We start from the raw sequence: 12660 nt of genomic DNA on the forward strand, positions 1-12660 counted from the left end.
AAGACACAAAGACACAAACTCAGGATTGCGAGACACAAACTCAGGATTGCGAGAGATAAACTCAGGATTGCGAGAGATAATTGCGAGACAGCGAGAGATAAACTCAGGACTGAGAGAGATAAACTCAGGACTGCGAGAGATAAACTCAGGACTGCGAGAGATAAACTCAGGACTGCGAGAGATAAACTCAGGACTGCGAGAGATAAACTCAGGACTGCGAGAGATAAACTCAGGACTGCGAGAGATAAACTCAGGACTGCGAGAGGCGAGAGATAAACTCAGGATCGCGAGAGATAAACTCAGGATTGCGAGACACAAACTCAGGATTGCGAGAGATAAATTTAGGATTGCGAGAGATAAACTCAGGATTGCGAGACAAACTCAGGATTGCGTGATATAAACAAAGGATTGCGAGAGATAAACTCAGGACTGCGAGATATAAACTCAGGACTGCGAGATATAAACTCAGGATTGCGAGATATAAATTCAGGTTTGTGAGAGATAAACTCAGGATTGCGAGATATAAACTCAGGACTGCGAGATATAAACTCAGGATTGCGAGATATAAATTCAGGTTTGTGAGAGAAACTCAGGATTGCGAGATATAAACAGAATTGCGAGATATTAACTCAGGATTGCGAGATATAAAATCAGAATTGCGAGATATAAACAGAATTGCGAGATATTAACTCAGAATTATGACATTTAAACGCAGAATTGTGAGACGTAAACTTACGGTTGTGTTTACAATCACAAGCTATAAACTGGAAGAACATTTTGGGAAGAAAATTCTGAATTGTTAGATAAAAAGTCACAGGTGTTGTGGCAAAAAACAATTGCGAGATGTAAACTAAGAATTCAGAGAAAAAACATAATTGCGAGAGATAAACTTTCAAAGACCGAACTGTGAGAGTCACAGTAGAAACAAGCTTCATCCTGTCACATCCCATAATTTACAGAAATGCTTTGTTTCTGTACATCAGCACCTCAAGACAAGTCTGCAAGTAACAGAATGAGAAGGAAGTTTTCTTCAAATTGACGTTTCAGTTATCAGGAGGAAATCGCAAGCGCATGCACTGAAGTGTGAAATGCAACTACTTACATGGAATTTAATGTCAGGAGCTACTTGGAATTAGAAGCTTGGATTAAATCATCGAACATGTCTGAGTTGCAGCCAAGCATTTGCATTTTCCTGCATGCAGCGAGGGTCAGAGCGCTGTCTCGGCAGGTACTGACTCTTTGACATTGGGCCGTCTGTCACTGATAAAGTGCAGATTAGTCAAATCCCCCTGCAGCCACAGGAAGCAGATCTGAATCTCCTCTGGAGGAATTCCTGTTCAATCAATCACTGACCGTGAGTCGAGTGTATCTGTATGGAAATGTGTCCGTTTAGTGCAGGTCAGGGATTAGATGTTCTCATCAGGGATTAAGAACTGAAACAGAACAGAAATGAAATGGAGAGGAAGAAAAGTAGGAAAATGAGCAAGAGATAAGAGGCCACTTCTGTTGTGCTGTAACTTTCTTTAATTTTTTTTGAAAATTAATACGAGTAGCTGACAAATAGACATTTTACGTAGAAATTTACATTCTTTTTTCTTCAGAATTTCCTTTATTTTGACTAGAAAGGGAAGCAGAGACCGAATGTTTTAGGAGAGACATTTTAAATATTATTTTAAATTTTAGTTTTTAAATAGAGCAATGATGGTTTCACTAGATTCAAAATGTAAAAGAAGCAAAATAAAACAATTGCATTTAATTAAGGATAATACTGTGTGTGTGTGTGTGTTTGTGTATATATATATATATATACATTTGTATATAACGGTTTATACTTTTATTTAATTATAATAAAATGTAATTTTTATTTGATCAATTTAAATGTTTTAGATATTTATTATAGATTTATTTTATGTATATTATTTATACTTTTGCTTCTTTTAATTTTTTTTATTTTTAAAATATAATAATCATTTTAGTAATTAGAACACATTTACATTTAAATGTATACTAATTTAAATGTTAATTTAAGTGTATTGTATGAAATAAAAAAAATTGTACAACAATAAAATAATAAATGGAATACATAAAAATTAAAATAATGTAATTTCTATGTTTAGTTTTTATACTTTTATTATTTTTAACTTTTTAATGTTATTTTTAATTAGTGTTTTATTTTATATATAAAGCGATTTTTTTATTTTCATTTTTATTTTGCATTATAATTTCATTTAGTTTATTTGTTTTTTAAACAAATAAAATAATAGAATTTATTATTATTGTTATTACTGTTGCTGTTGTTATTTTTTGTGTGCAAGGGAGTGCGTATTGAAATGGTGCAGGGCTGGAGTGTGTGTTTGTGAATAGAAGCCAGTGCTGATTCAGCAAGCCCTCCTCCTGTGTAGATGGATGGATGATAGAAACAGGATGTGAGGAGGATGAAAGCTGCGTCTGATCATCACAATCAGATCATCTCTCTGTCCTGAACTAGACAGGTGGATGGACTTTAACCCTTATCATGGATACTTTAAATATAGATAGCCTTGCATTTTCATGTATGATAAGCATATGTGATAAGAGATCTGTTATGGTTCTTTGATCACAGATCTTAAAGAGCATTCAAATGTAAGTGCTTGTGAACAATAGAGCAGTAGTGTGCTTCATCAAAGCTTATCTGGATGGAGTCGTGATTAAAGAGCTGCTTGACATTGAACAAGAATGATCTAGAAATGCTGAGAGTCACAAAACTCCCCCAGTCCTGGATTACACAACGTTTGTCAACTTGTTTTTGATTTCATGTAAAGGAAACTCTTCCCTCATGTGCACACAGTTTTACAGATCTTGCGTTTGTGATTGCATTTATGCTGCAGCTCATTTCCGAACATAAGAACACACTCAGCCATTTGACAATATTTCATGTCTGAATTTTTCATATGTATTTCCTCTGAAAAGGTTAAAAAAAGGAGATTATTATTTAATCAGAGCATCAATAATTTCACCCAATCACTATTGGCAAGTAGATTCAAAGTAATGAAATAACTATTTAATTAGTATCTAGAATCTAGTATGCATCACAGCATACAGTGCAGATGAGGTTCTGGCTGCTCAGAGACACTCATGTTATATTGAACAGGATCTGCTCATTTCGGTTGTTGTAAAGCTTATAGAACACACAATCTCTTCCTGTGGTTTGTGACTCTTGACAGAGTTGTACTTTTTTTGGGGTGAACGATCCCTTTAAGATGCTCGACTTCACTAATGAGTTTGCAGTGCAGAGCCAGCGACTGTCTCTCCTCTCATTTGATGGCAGTAGCGTCATCATAACTCTTCTCGATGCTCTCGCTGACCTCAGATGTAGCAGAAAAAGCAGATTTAGCAGCACTTGGCTGTGTTCTCCAGCCTCAAAGTGCCCTCCAGGTGGGCGTAGCGTCCCTCAAGCGCGCTACGTCCGTTCGGCGGCATGAATGGAGCATTTGGAGCTGCCCAGGCCATCGTAGGGTTCAACGGGATTGTTTGTTCTCTCTGAGGTTGTAAATCTCCTCAGCCGTGTCAAAAGTGATTTGTTTAGTGGTTCGCTCTCATTCGTCCGAGCCAAAGCGGTCAGCCGGCATGACGGACGCAGTTGTCCACCCACCTTCTCTACGTAAGGTCACGAGGATATATATATATATATATATATATATATATATCCGTAAAGCGAGGGTAAACCGAGACAGAGCGTTACTCTTCCACAGCGATCTTGGATTCTGTCGCAGACACTTGCCACTAAACTCTATTAGACATCTGTTTTAATATTCCTCTCTTCTTCCCTTCCAAGTTCTTTGAGGGTTTTCTGGTCAGTCCAGTTTTCCACTGGCAGGGTTCGAGGCTATCCCAGGGTGCTTCTAGCTGGAGTCGAGTCAGGGCTTTGGGTCTGGCCTCCTCTGGTGTGCTTTATTCACTTTGGCGTTTGTGAGTACGGCCCTCTCTCACCGTTAACCCGATGTGGACAGCAGCCTGATTGGGCACCGCCTGCGCGATGGATAGGAAAGATTGCGAGGCTGGGGAAGACTGTATTTTTAGAAAATCTTGGAAACTGGAATTGGGACGTTTTGTTTGTGAGCTTGTATTCGTTTGTGTTTTTCATTTTTTGCTTTTGAAAGTGGCGAAGTGGTGTTTTTCATGTCACATTGAAAATACTAAATATATCGATCAATCGGTCAATCGATTAAAAATGTTTACTTTAATCATGATTAATCCCACCTAATATTAAAGTTTTTAAACATACTTTTATATTGCAATAATTTGACATTCAATCTTCAGATTAATGTAGAAACAACATATTTGTAATATTTGTTTAGTGGCATCTTTTTTTTTATGAATGAAGGTGAGTTTTACTGATACAAATCTCATTCTGTTTTTATTCACAATTTGTACAGTGTCCCAACTTTTTTGGAATTGGGTTTGTATATAAAATGATCATTTATATATATTAGCATATGTTTGATGTAAACAGCCCCCAAGAAACATGTCCGATTGGGGTCTGGTGAACCCAACAAACATTATTATATATTATATACCAAAACTATACTGGGCTTCCTTGAGACAGATTAGTCAGCTAGTCATTCAGGCTAAAATATGTCTGTAGTCCAGTCATCATTTTAGAAATAACATTTTGGTCAGCGCCGATAGCCTCGTGGGCAGCATGGTGACGTATAGCGCCGTTATGCTTCGGGTGTCCCGAGTTCGAGTCCTGGCTCTTGGACCTTTCCAGATCCCATCCCCCCTCTCTTTCTCCCACTTGGCTTCCTGTCAACTAACTTTCCTATCGCAATAAAGGCAAAAAAGAAAGAAAGAAAGAAATCATAAAAAAAGAAAGAAATAACATTTTGGAAAATATTTTGTATGGCCAACTAGATTGAGTAAAAATGTCTTAACTTTTGGCCAATCAAAGTAAAAAAAAGAGATGAAAACACTGCGTCTGTAATTACACTGAAAAAGAAAGTAGATTATTTTATCCACTGGGCCCTGTTGTTTACTGCACACATACTGCATATAGACTGTATGCTTCATAAATAGTAAGAGAAGTATGTTAATGTTATTCTGAACATAGAACTGACTGGCCTCAAAGAGAGATTCTGCATCTGCTCTCTCAGTTTCTCTATATAATTTGGTCTCATTAGCAGCTGTCGTAGATCCAGACACAACAGGGGTGACAGTCCATCAACACCCCTTCATTTCCCGAAAGTCTTTGTGCATGTGTGTGTGTGTGTGTGTGCGTGCGTGTGGGAGCCAAATGCTGGTCTGTGCTTTTGCCATTACATTGGCACTGATCTTTTTTTCCTGCTTTTGCTATTACATTGGCACTGTGTGTACAAGTCAAAGACTTGCACATGCCAGTGTGTGAGGAGTGAAAGTCTTCTCTGCTGACACAAGTTGGCTGGTTGATTATTACGGTCTCAGTATTTTTACTTGTAACATTTTGGACAAACAGATTTTGAAGGGTAAATTTCATGAAGGCATAAATGTCCGTTAATAGATAAAAATAAGCAATTACTGTGTCTTGCGAAAGTATTCATAACCCTTAATTTTTTTCACATTTTATGTTGCAGCCTTATTTTAAACTGCTTTAAATTACTTTTTTTCCCACACATGAATCTACACTCCATACACCATAATGACAAAGCACTAAACAGGTTTGTAACAACTTTACAAATAAATTTATTAGAAATAAAAACTGAAATGATTTCATTACATAAGTATTTGTACACTTAACTCAGCACTTAGTTGAAGCACCTTTACAGCATCTTTTTGGTATGATGTGACAAGTTTTGCAGTTGTATCATTAATTTATTTACCCAGACTGTTCAGGTTGCAAATGTGTTGCTAAGATGATCTAATTTGTTTTTAGCACAGTGTGGTTGCTAGAGTGTTCTGGGTGGATGCTAGGGTGTTGCTATGCAGTTGCTAAAGTCTTCTAATTTGTTTTAGCATATTTTGGTTGCTAGAGTGATTTGTCTGGTTGCTTGTGAGATGCTTAGGTGTTCAGGTTGGTTTTTGCCCAATATTATGTGGTTTCTAGGGTGTTGCTATGCAGTTGCTAAGGTGTTCTAATTTGTTTTAGCACATTCTTGATGTTGGAGTTTTCTGGATGGTTGCTAGGGAGTTGCTAAGGTGTTCATAATTTTGCCCAGTGTTATGTGGTTGCTTGGGTGTTGCTATGCTGTTTTTTTGTCCAGCATGTAAAAGCCATGCATGTTTTAGCACAGTGTGGTTGCTAGTGTGTTTTGGCTGATTGGTAGGGTGTTGCTATGATGTTGCTAAGGTGTTTTAATTGGATTTTAAGCATGTAATGTGATTGTGAGGGTGTTTTAGCTGGTTGCTTGGGAGTTGCTATGGTGTTAAGACTGGTTTTGCCTAGTGATGCACCGATCGACCGGCCAGGGACCGGAATTAGCCAATTTCTGCATGACCGGTCACACTTACAGTGACTGATAATGTATTTATGTCGTGCCAGATGAGGCTTGCGCAGCCTGACTGAGTGTGGGAGAGAGCCTCGTGCAGAAATCAAAACAAATGAGTGCAACAGCACACACAGAAAGTTATAGATGCATACTGCGGTAGTGAAAAAAAATAAATTATAATATATAATTTAGGTACGCAACATTGCATGACCAAAATGTTTCAACACGATTGCAATGTGGTTTTATACAATAGTAGTTCAATAAACAAGAAGTTAAAATTAAGTGCCTTACATTTTAGACACAATATTGACTGTTTTTGCTAAATTTTGCAGATGAAAATGGTTCCAATCAAAGCCACAGCAGAACTGTTGTGTGTCTCCCAGCAACACACGGCGGTGTTTCGTTACTGAATGAATCCACGTTTTTGAACGAATTAAGTGAGTCAATGATTCAGTAACCCATTCATAAAGACAGTAGTCACTTGCCTCGTTTCTGAATGAATCAGCCGTTTGAACGAATCTGTTGAATGAAGGACTAAATGACTCAAACAGTCATTTGCCGCCACCTACTGGTTTGGTTTCATATCTAAAACTATCATTCCAACATTTCTTATTTGTATGTTTAAAAAATATTTAAAACATTAATCTTATAAAATTCTTTTGCAGTTGTAAATTCATTTCTGGCACCTCAACTTTATAAACAGTCTGTGTAAATACATCTAAAGCCACTTCAGATGCAGCTTCTGTGTTTCCTGCAGTGGAAAGATGGAGTTTGTTGATACTGATTTCTGCAGTTTCTTATTATTCTAACTGACTTAATTGAAACGATGTAAGAATTTGATGTGAAAGATGACACATTTAATAAGGTTAGTGAAAAAAATGACAATTTAAGAAACATAGTGGGAAATGACATCTGCTTTGTTATATACAGCAACTCCTTGTCAGTTAATTGTTATTTCTACCTCTTTTCTGGTCACAGAGCACTTTATTATGAGAGTTGTTTAAGTGAGAGAACATGTAACCTTGTCCAGATTGGGGGAATTGTAATGTTGAATTGTTTTAAATAATGTTTGCATTAAAAAAGTATAGTTTTTTGTTTGTATATGCTGTCAATTATAGTATTTAGAAAGAAAATCGGAATCTGCAAAAATTGGTATCAACAGGCCACACTTAAACTTATTTTTTCTGTCCAGGATGTAAAAATCATACATGTGATCACTTAAAGTAACAGCACACCTCTCTTTAGAAAGACAGCTTTTCAAATAAGAGAGTTTGGCTCTTCTGAGATGACCAGAGATTGCTGTTATCAGTTTGTTTATTTCTCGTGATTGTTGAGCTGATGTACTGTGAATGTCCTCCTATGTTTGCTCCATGTGTCATGTTAAATAAAGCTCCAGATGCGTGTGTGAGTGGAACCTGCAGGCCGTCCCAGCAGCAGCAGCGGAGGGCCAGATGTACCTCGCTGTGTTTCTTGTGGTGGGTTTGTAAGGTGCCCTGGCAGGAGAATTCAGCACTTTGGACAGCACCTTGGCTTTTCTTTCTCACACTCTGAGAAACATCTGCGGCCGCTGGTTAACAGCTGCAGCCTTTTTCCCAAAGGTGTACAGAAACACTATTCAGCAGCTGGGATGAAACCAGCTTATCACACATTTTTCATCTTTGGAAGCTACACAGAAATCTGTACTAATCATACATTCTCATTTGAAATTGCTTCTCTAAAATATTACTATTATTATTGCATACCACTCCATTTTAATTTTTAATGATTATATAAAGCCAAATCATGTTTTCCTGAAGATATTGAGTATCTGAACACCTCAACTGATTTTGTTGCTCATATTAATTATAAGTTTCTAACAGTGTAGATAGCTAATTTTGCTGCTTCTTTTTAAAAAATAAAACATCAGTGTTGTTTGCACATGCAAATGTCACTGCCATTATATTAGGTGTTCTGGCTGGTTGCCAGGGTGTTACCATGCAGTTGCTTAGTTGTTCTAATTAGTTTTTAGCATAATGTTATGTAAGAGTGTTGCTATGCAGTTCCTAAGATGTGTTGATTTTTCTTTTAACACAATGGGATGTGTTTGCCAGGGTGTTCTGGCTGGATGTTAAGGTGTACTAATTTGTTTTTAGCACAGTGTGTTTGCTAGAGTGTTCTGGCTGGTTGCTATGCAATTTCTAAGGTATTCTAACTGGTTAACTCATTATGTGGTTGCTTGGGATTTGTGTCTGGTGTCTCTGGTGTTGCTATGCAGTTTCTAAGGTGTTCTAATTTGTATTTCCCTAAAGTTATTGGTTGCTAGGGTGTTGCTATGCTGTTTTTAACCATCTTAGTAAAGTAACAGCATGCCTTTCCTCAGCAAGATTTGATGGTTTAACAGACAGATACTTGGTGGTCGTGTGAGCAACAATAAGAGTGATACTTGCTTTATTACTACCAATATATATACAATATATAAACAGTGCTGGGTGGATTACTTACAAATTGTATTATGTTACCGATTACAAAATATATGTTGAAAATTGTAGTCAGTAATGTAAGCGAGATGACTCATTTTAGAGTACTTTTGACATAACTTGTTTATAGGTTTAAATGGGATTATTGTTAACCAATCAGAGAACATGCAAATGTGTTGATAAATTCTTGAAATATTAACTTTAAATCTCAGGGGGATTTCAAGTATATATTTTAGGTCAAAGTGGTTTGACAGACAAAAGGAATCTCTGCATCGCATGAACAAAAAATGTAAAAAGGGAAAAAAATAATTAGGGAGAATCAATAAATTATGCCATTGTGTGAATAATCTGTAAATATGTAGTACATAAAGGGTAAATTCACCCAAAAATGAAAATTAGCCTGTGTTTTACTCACCCTCAAAGCATCCTACGTGTATACAACTTTCTTCTTTCAGACGAATTCAAATCGGAGTTATATTAAAAATTATCCTGGCTCTTCCAAGTGTTAGAATGGGAGTAGGCGGGTGTTTTTGTTCAACAGTCCAAAAGTAGTCAAATAAAGCGCATCCATAATAAAACGTGCCTCACACGGCTCCGGGGGGTGAATAAAGACCTCCTGTAGCGAATCGATGCATTTTTGTAAGAAAAATATCCATATTTAAAATGTTATAAACACTTTTTTCTCACTTCCGCTGACTGTCATATGAGCAAGCCGTTCCGGCGAATGATGCAGGACGTATGCGCAGCGCGCGCGCCTGTGAGATATGCTCGTCTCGCGAGTTTGTTTACGGGAACAAAGGAAGCAAAGACAAACCAGTCTTTTCTTGGCTTATATCGAAATCCTCCTACATTTTTCTTTACAAATCCTCGTTTTGTGCTTCTAATTCTAAATAATGTGCTTCTCACTGGCGCATGCATGACATGTACTTCCTACATCATTCGCCGGAACGGCTTGCACGTATGACAGTCAGCAGAAATTAGAAAAAAGTGATTATAACATTTTAAATATGGATATTTTTCTTAGAAAAACACATGGATTCACGTCAGGAGGCCTTTATTCACCCCCCGGAGTCGTGTGAGGCACGTTTCATTACGGATGCGTGCGCTTTATTTGACTACTTTTGGACTGTTAAACAAAAACACCCGCCTACTCCCATTCTAATGCTTGGACGAGCCAGGACAATTTTTAATATAACTCCGATTGGATTCGTCTGAAAGAAGAAAGTCATATACACCTAGGATGCTTTGAGGGTGGGTAAAACATGGGCAAATTTTTGGGTGAACTAACCCTTTAATTCTGATTACGTAATCCAGATTACATGTAATCAGTTACTACCCAGCTCAACCACAAAATGTTGATTTTGCTAGTTTGTGCATGCAAATTTGTTGGTGATCGAGTCCTGTTGAGCAGATGTCACAGCCTGTTCCCTCTTCCCCCCAGGCAGCAGGGAGGCGGCATTCACCTATGCCATCACCGCCGCTGGGGTCGCCCACGCCGTGACGGCCGCATGCAGCCAGGGTAACATGAGCCACTGATTTTTGGTTCCACAAAGAACCATTCAGTCAAAGGTTCTTTAAAGAACCATCTCTTTCTTACCTTTTTATAATCTGAAGAACCTTCTTTCGCCACAAACAACCTTTTGTGAAACAGAAAGGTTCTTCAGATGTTAAAGGTTCTTTATGGAACCATTTAGACAAAAAGGTTCTTCTATGGCATCGTGAAGCACCTTTATTTTTAAGAGTGTATGTTGAATCCTCGGTAGTCATGAACGTATTTCTCTGCAGAATCAACATTGATGCATTGAAGCCACGTGGAACTGATTTCAACATTGTACGGGTGTACAAATAATCAGTGTTTTACAAGGGAACAATTTGTTAATTGGTTAAGTAATGGCTAAAAATCCAGTTTACATTTTATGAAATATAATTACTGCATGGCAGAATTAAAACATTCTACTTGTTAATACATTTACATTTAGTTATTTAGCAGATGCTTTTATTCAAAGCGACTCAATCAGAATCAACAAAAGAGCAATAATAAGTCTCAGTTAGCTTAACGCAGTACACAAAGCAAGGTTTTTTTCCCCGTTAATTATATAATAGATAAAAAAACAGATAGATAGAATAGAAAAACAATAGAGAAAGCTAGTGTTAGAGGTCTTTTTTTTATTAATGGTTTCAAAACCTAGTGAGCTGCCTTGCTTTAGATACTATGTAATGTTTTTTATTTTTTTATTTTGACAATGCATGTTTTAAATAAATGTTAAAAGTACAATAAAAAAATCAAATTAAATACTATATAAATAAAGTAATATTAGAAAGCAGTAAAATGTCTATATAATTATTTTATTACTTTTATATTATTACTTTATTTTAAAATATTAATGCATCGTTCTTGACAGATACTGTGTCCCACAAAGCAATGTGGCCACCATCGACCTTCTCCATTGTGATGAGTAACTAATAATCATTTAACCTGTGATTTTTGACGTTGCATTATTTGTCTGTCAACCGTAGAGACATTTTGTATTTGAAAATGCAAAATAATTTATTTCTTTTTCACATGCAGTGTGATGAGGTCCTGTGACCAGCATAGAGATATGACAACAGTGAACTACTACATCTACCATTGCATTATGCATTCTGTTTCATTTACAGAACTATTTTTAAAACATTAGGCAGAATACAATAAACTGTAAGCTAGTATTTTATATTGGATATCAAGTGGTGACCAACACAGCACACCAGAGTTGTATAATTGTACAACAGTACTGTAATTGTAGAAAACTAACAAACAAAAAAACATGACACTGATTAACAGAGATCATATAATAAAAGCCTACATATAGGCCTGGTTTCACAGACAGGGCTTAGACTAAGCCAGGATTAGGCCATAGTTCAATTAGGCCATTTAAGTAATTTTTATAAACATGCCTCAGTAAAACATCACTGGTGTCCCTCTGGAGACCAAACAAAGGCACTGACATGTTTTAAGATCAGTCAGTGCAAGTTTCTTTCAGTTGAAACAGCTCAGACTAACATTTTAGTCTGAGACTAGGCTAAAGCCTTGTCTGTGAAACCGGGGGATTATATTTGATACTATAAGATAAAGGTTTAGGCCATAGTTCAATTTATTTTTCATAAACGTGCCTTAGAAAACACATTACTTGTGTGCATCTTGAGACAAAACAAAGGCACTGATATATTTTAAGATCAGTCAGTGCAAGTTTCTTTCAGTTGAAACAGCTCAGACTAACATTTTAGTCTGAGACTAGGCTAAAGCCTTGTCTGTGAAACCGGGGGATTATATTTGATACTATAAGATAAAATATTATACTTCAGTAGAAATATCACCTAAATATTACATTATATTAAATCGAAATATTTAATGTATTATATATTATATAAAAGTATTTATTATAAGGTATTACTTAAATATTATATTAAATATTATGTAAAATATAAATATTTAGTATGCCAACATATTATATGAAATACTATATAAAAGTAATAAATAAACATTATATCATATAGAACCTTAAAAAAAAGGCAGTATGCAGTAAGCTCGTAGAGTTGTATAATCATACAATACTATCAAAATTGTATAAAATAAAACAAAAGTTAACACTGATTAACACATATTAAATCTGATATAATAATATGTATTATATAATATACTTTATAATAAAATATTACTTTTATATTATTAATAGTTATAATAGTTATTAAATAATTTTTTATAAATATTTTACACAATCCTTATT

General features: G+C 36.0%; 1 protein-coding gene across 1 annotated transcript in view; it reads left to right on the top strand.

Annotated features, from left to right (window-relative positions):
- wnt7bb (wingless-type MMTV integration site family, member 7Bb) overlaps window positions 1-12660 on the top strand; it is a 42206-nt gene that overhangs the window by 27011 nt on the left and 2535 nt on the right. The window contains exon 3 of the mRNA XM_016230729.1: window positions 10338-10424. Coding sequence (XP_016086215.1) covers window positions 10338-10424 — 87 coding nt within the window. The remainder of the gene's footprint in view (window positions 1-10337; window positions 10425-12660) is intronic.

Source organism: Sinocyclocheilus grahami, unplaced genomic scaffold (assembly GCF_001515645.1).
Source record: "Sinocyclocheilus grahami isolate Dianchi unplaced genomic scaffold, SAMN03320097.WGS_v1.1 scaffold376.1, whole genome shotgun sequence".
NCBI classification, from domain to species: domain Eukaryota; kingdom Metazoa; phylum Chordata; class Actinopteri; order Cypriniformes; family Cyprinidae; genus Sinocyclocheilus; species Sinocyclocheilus grahami.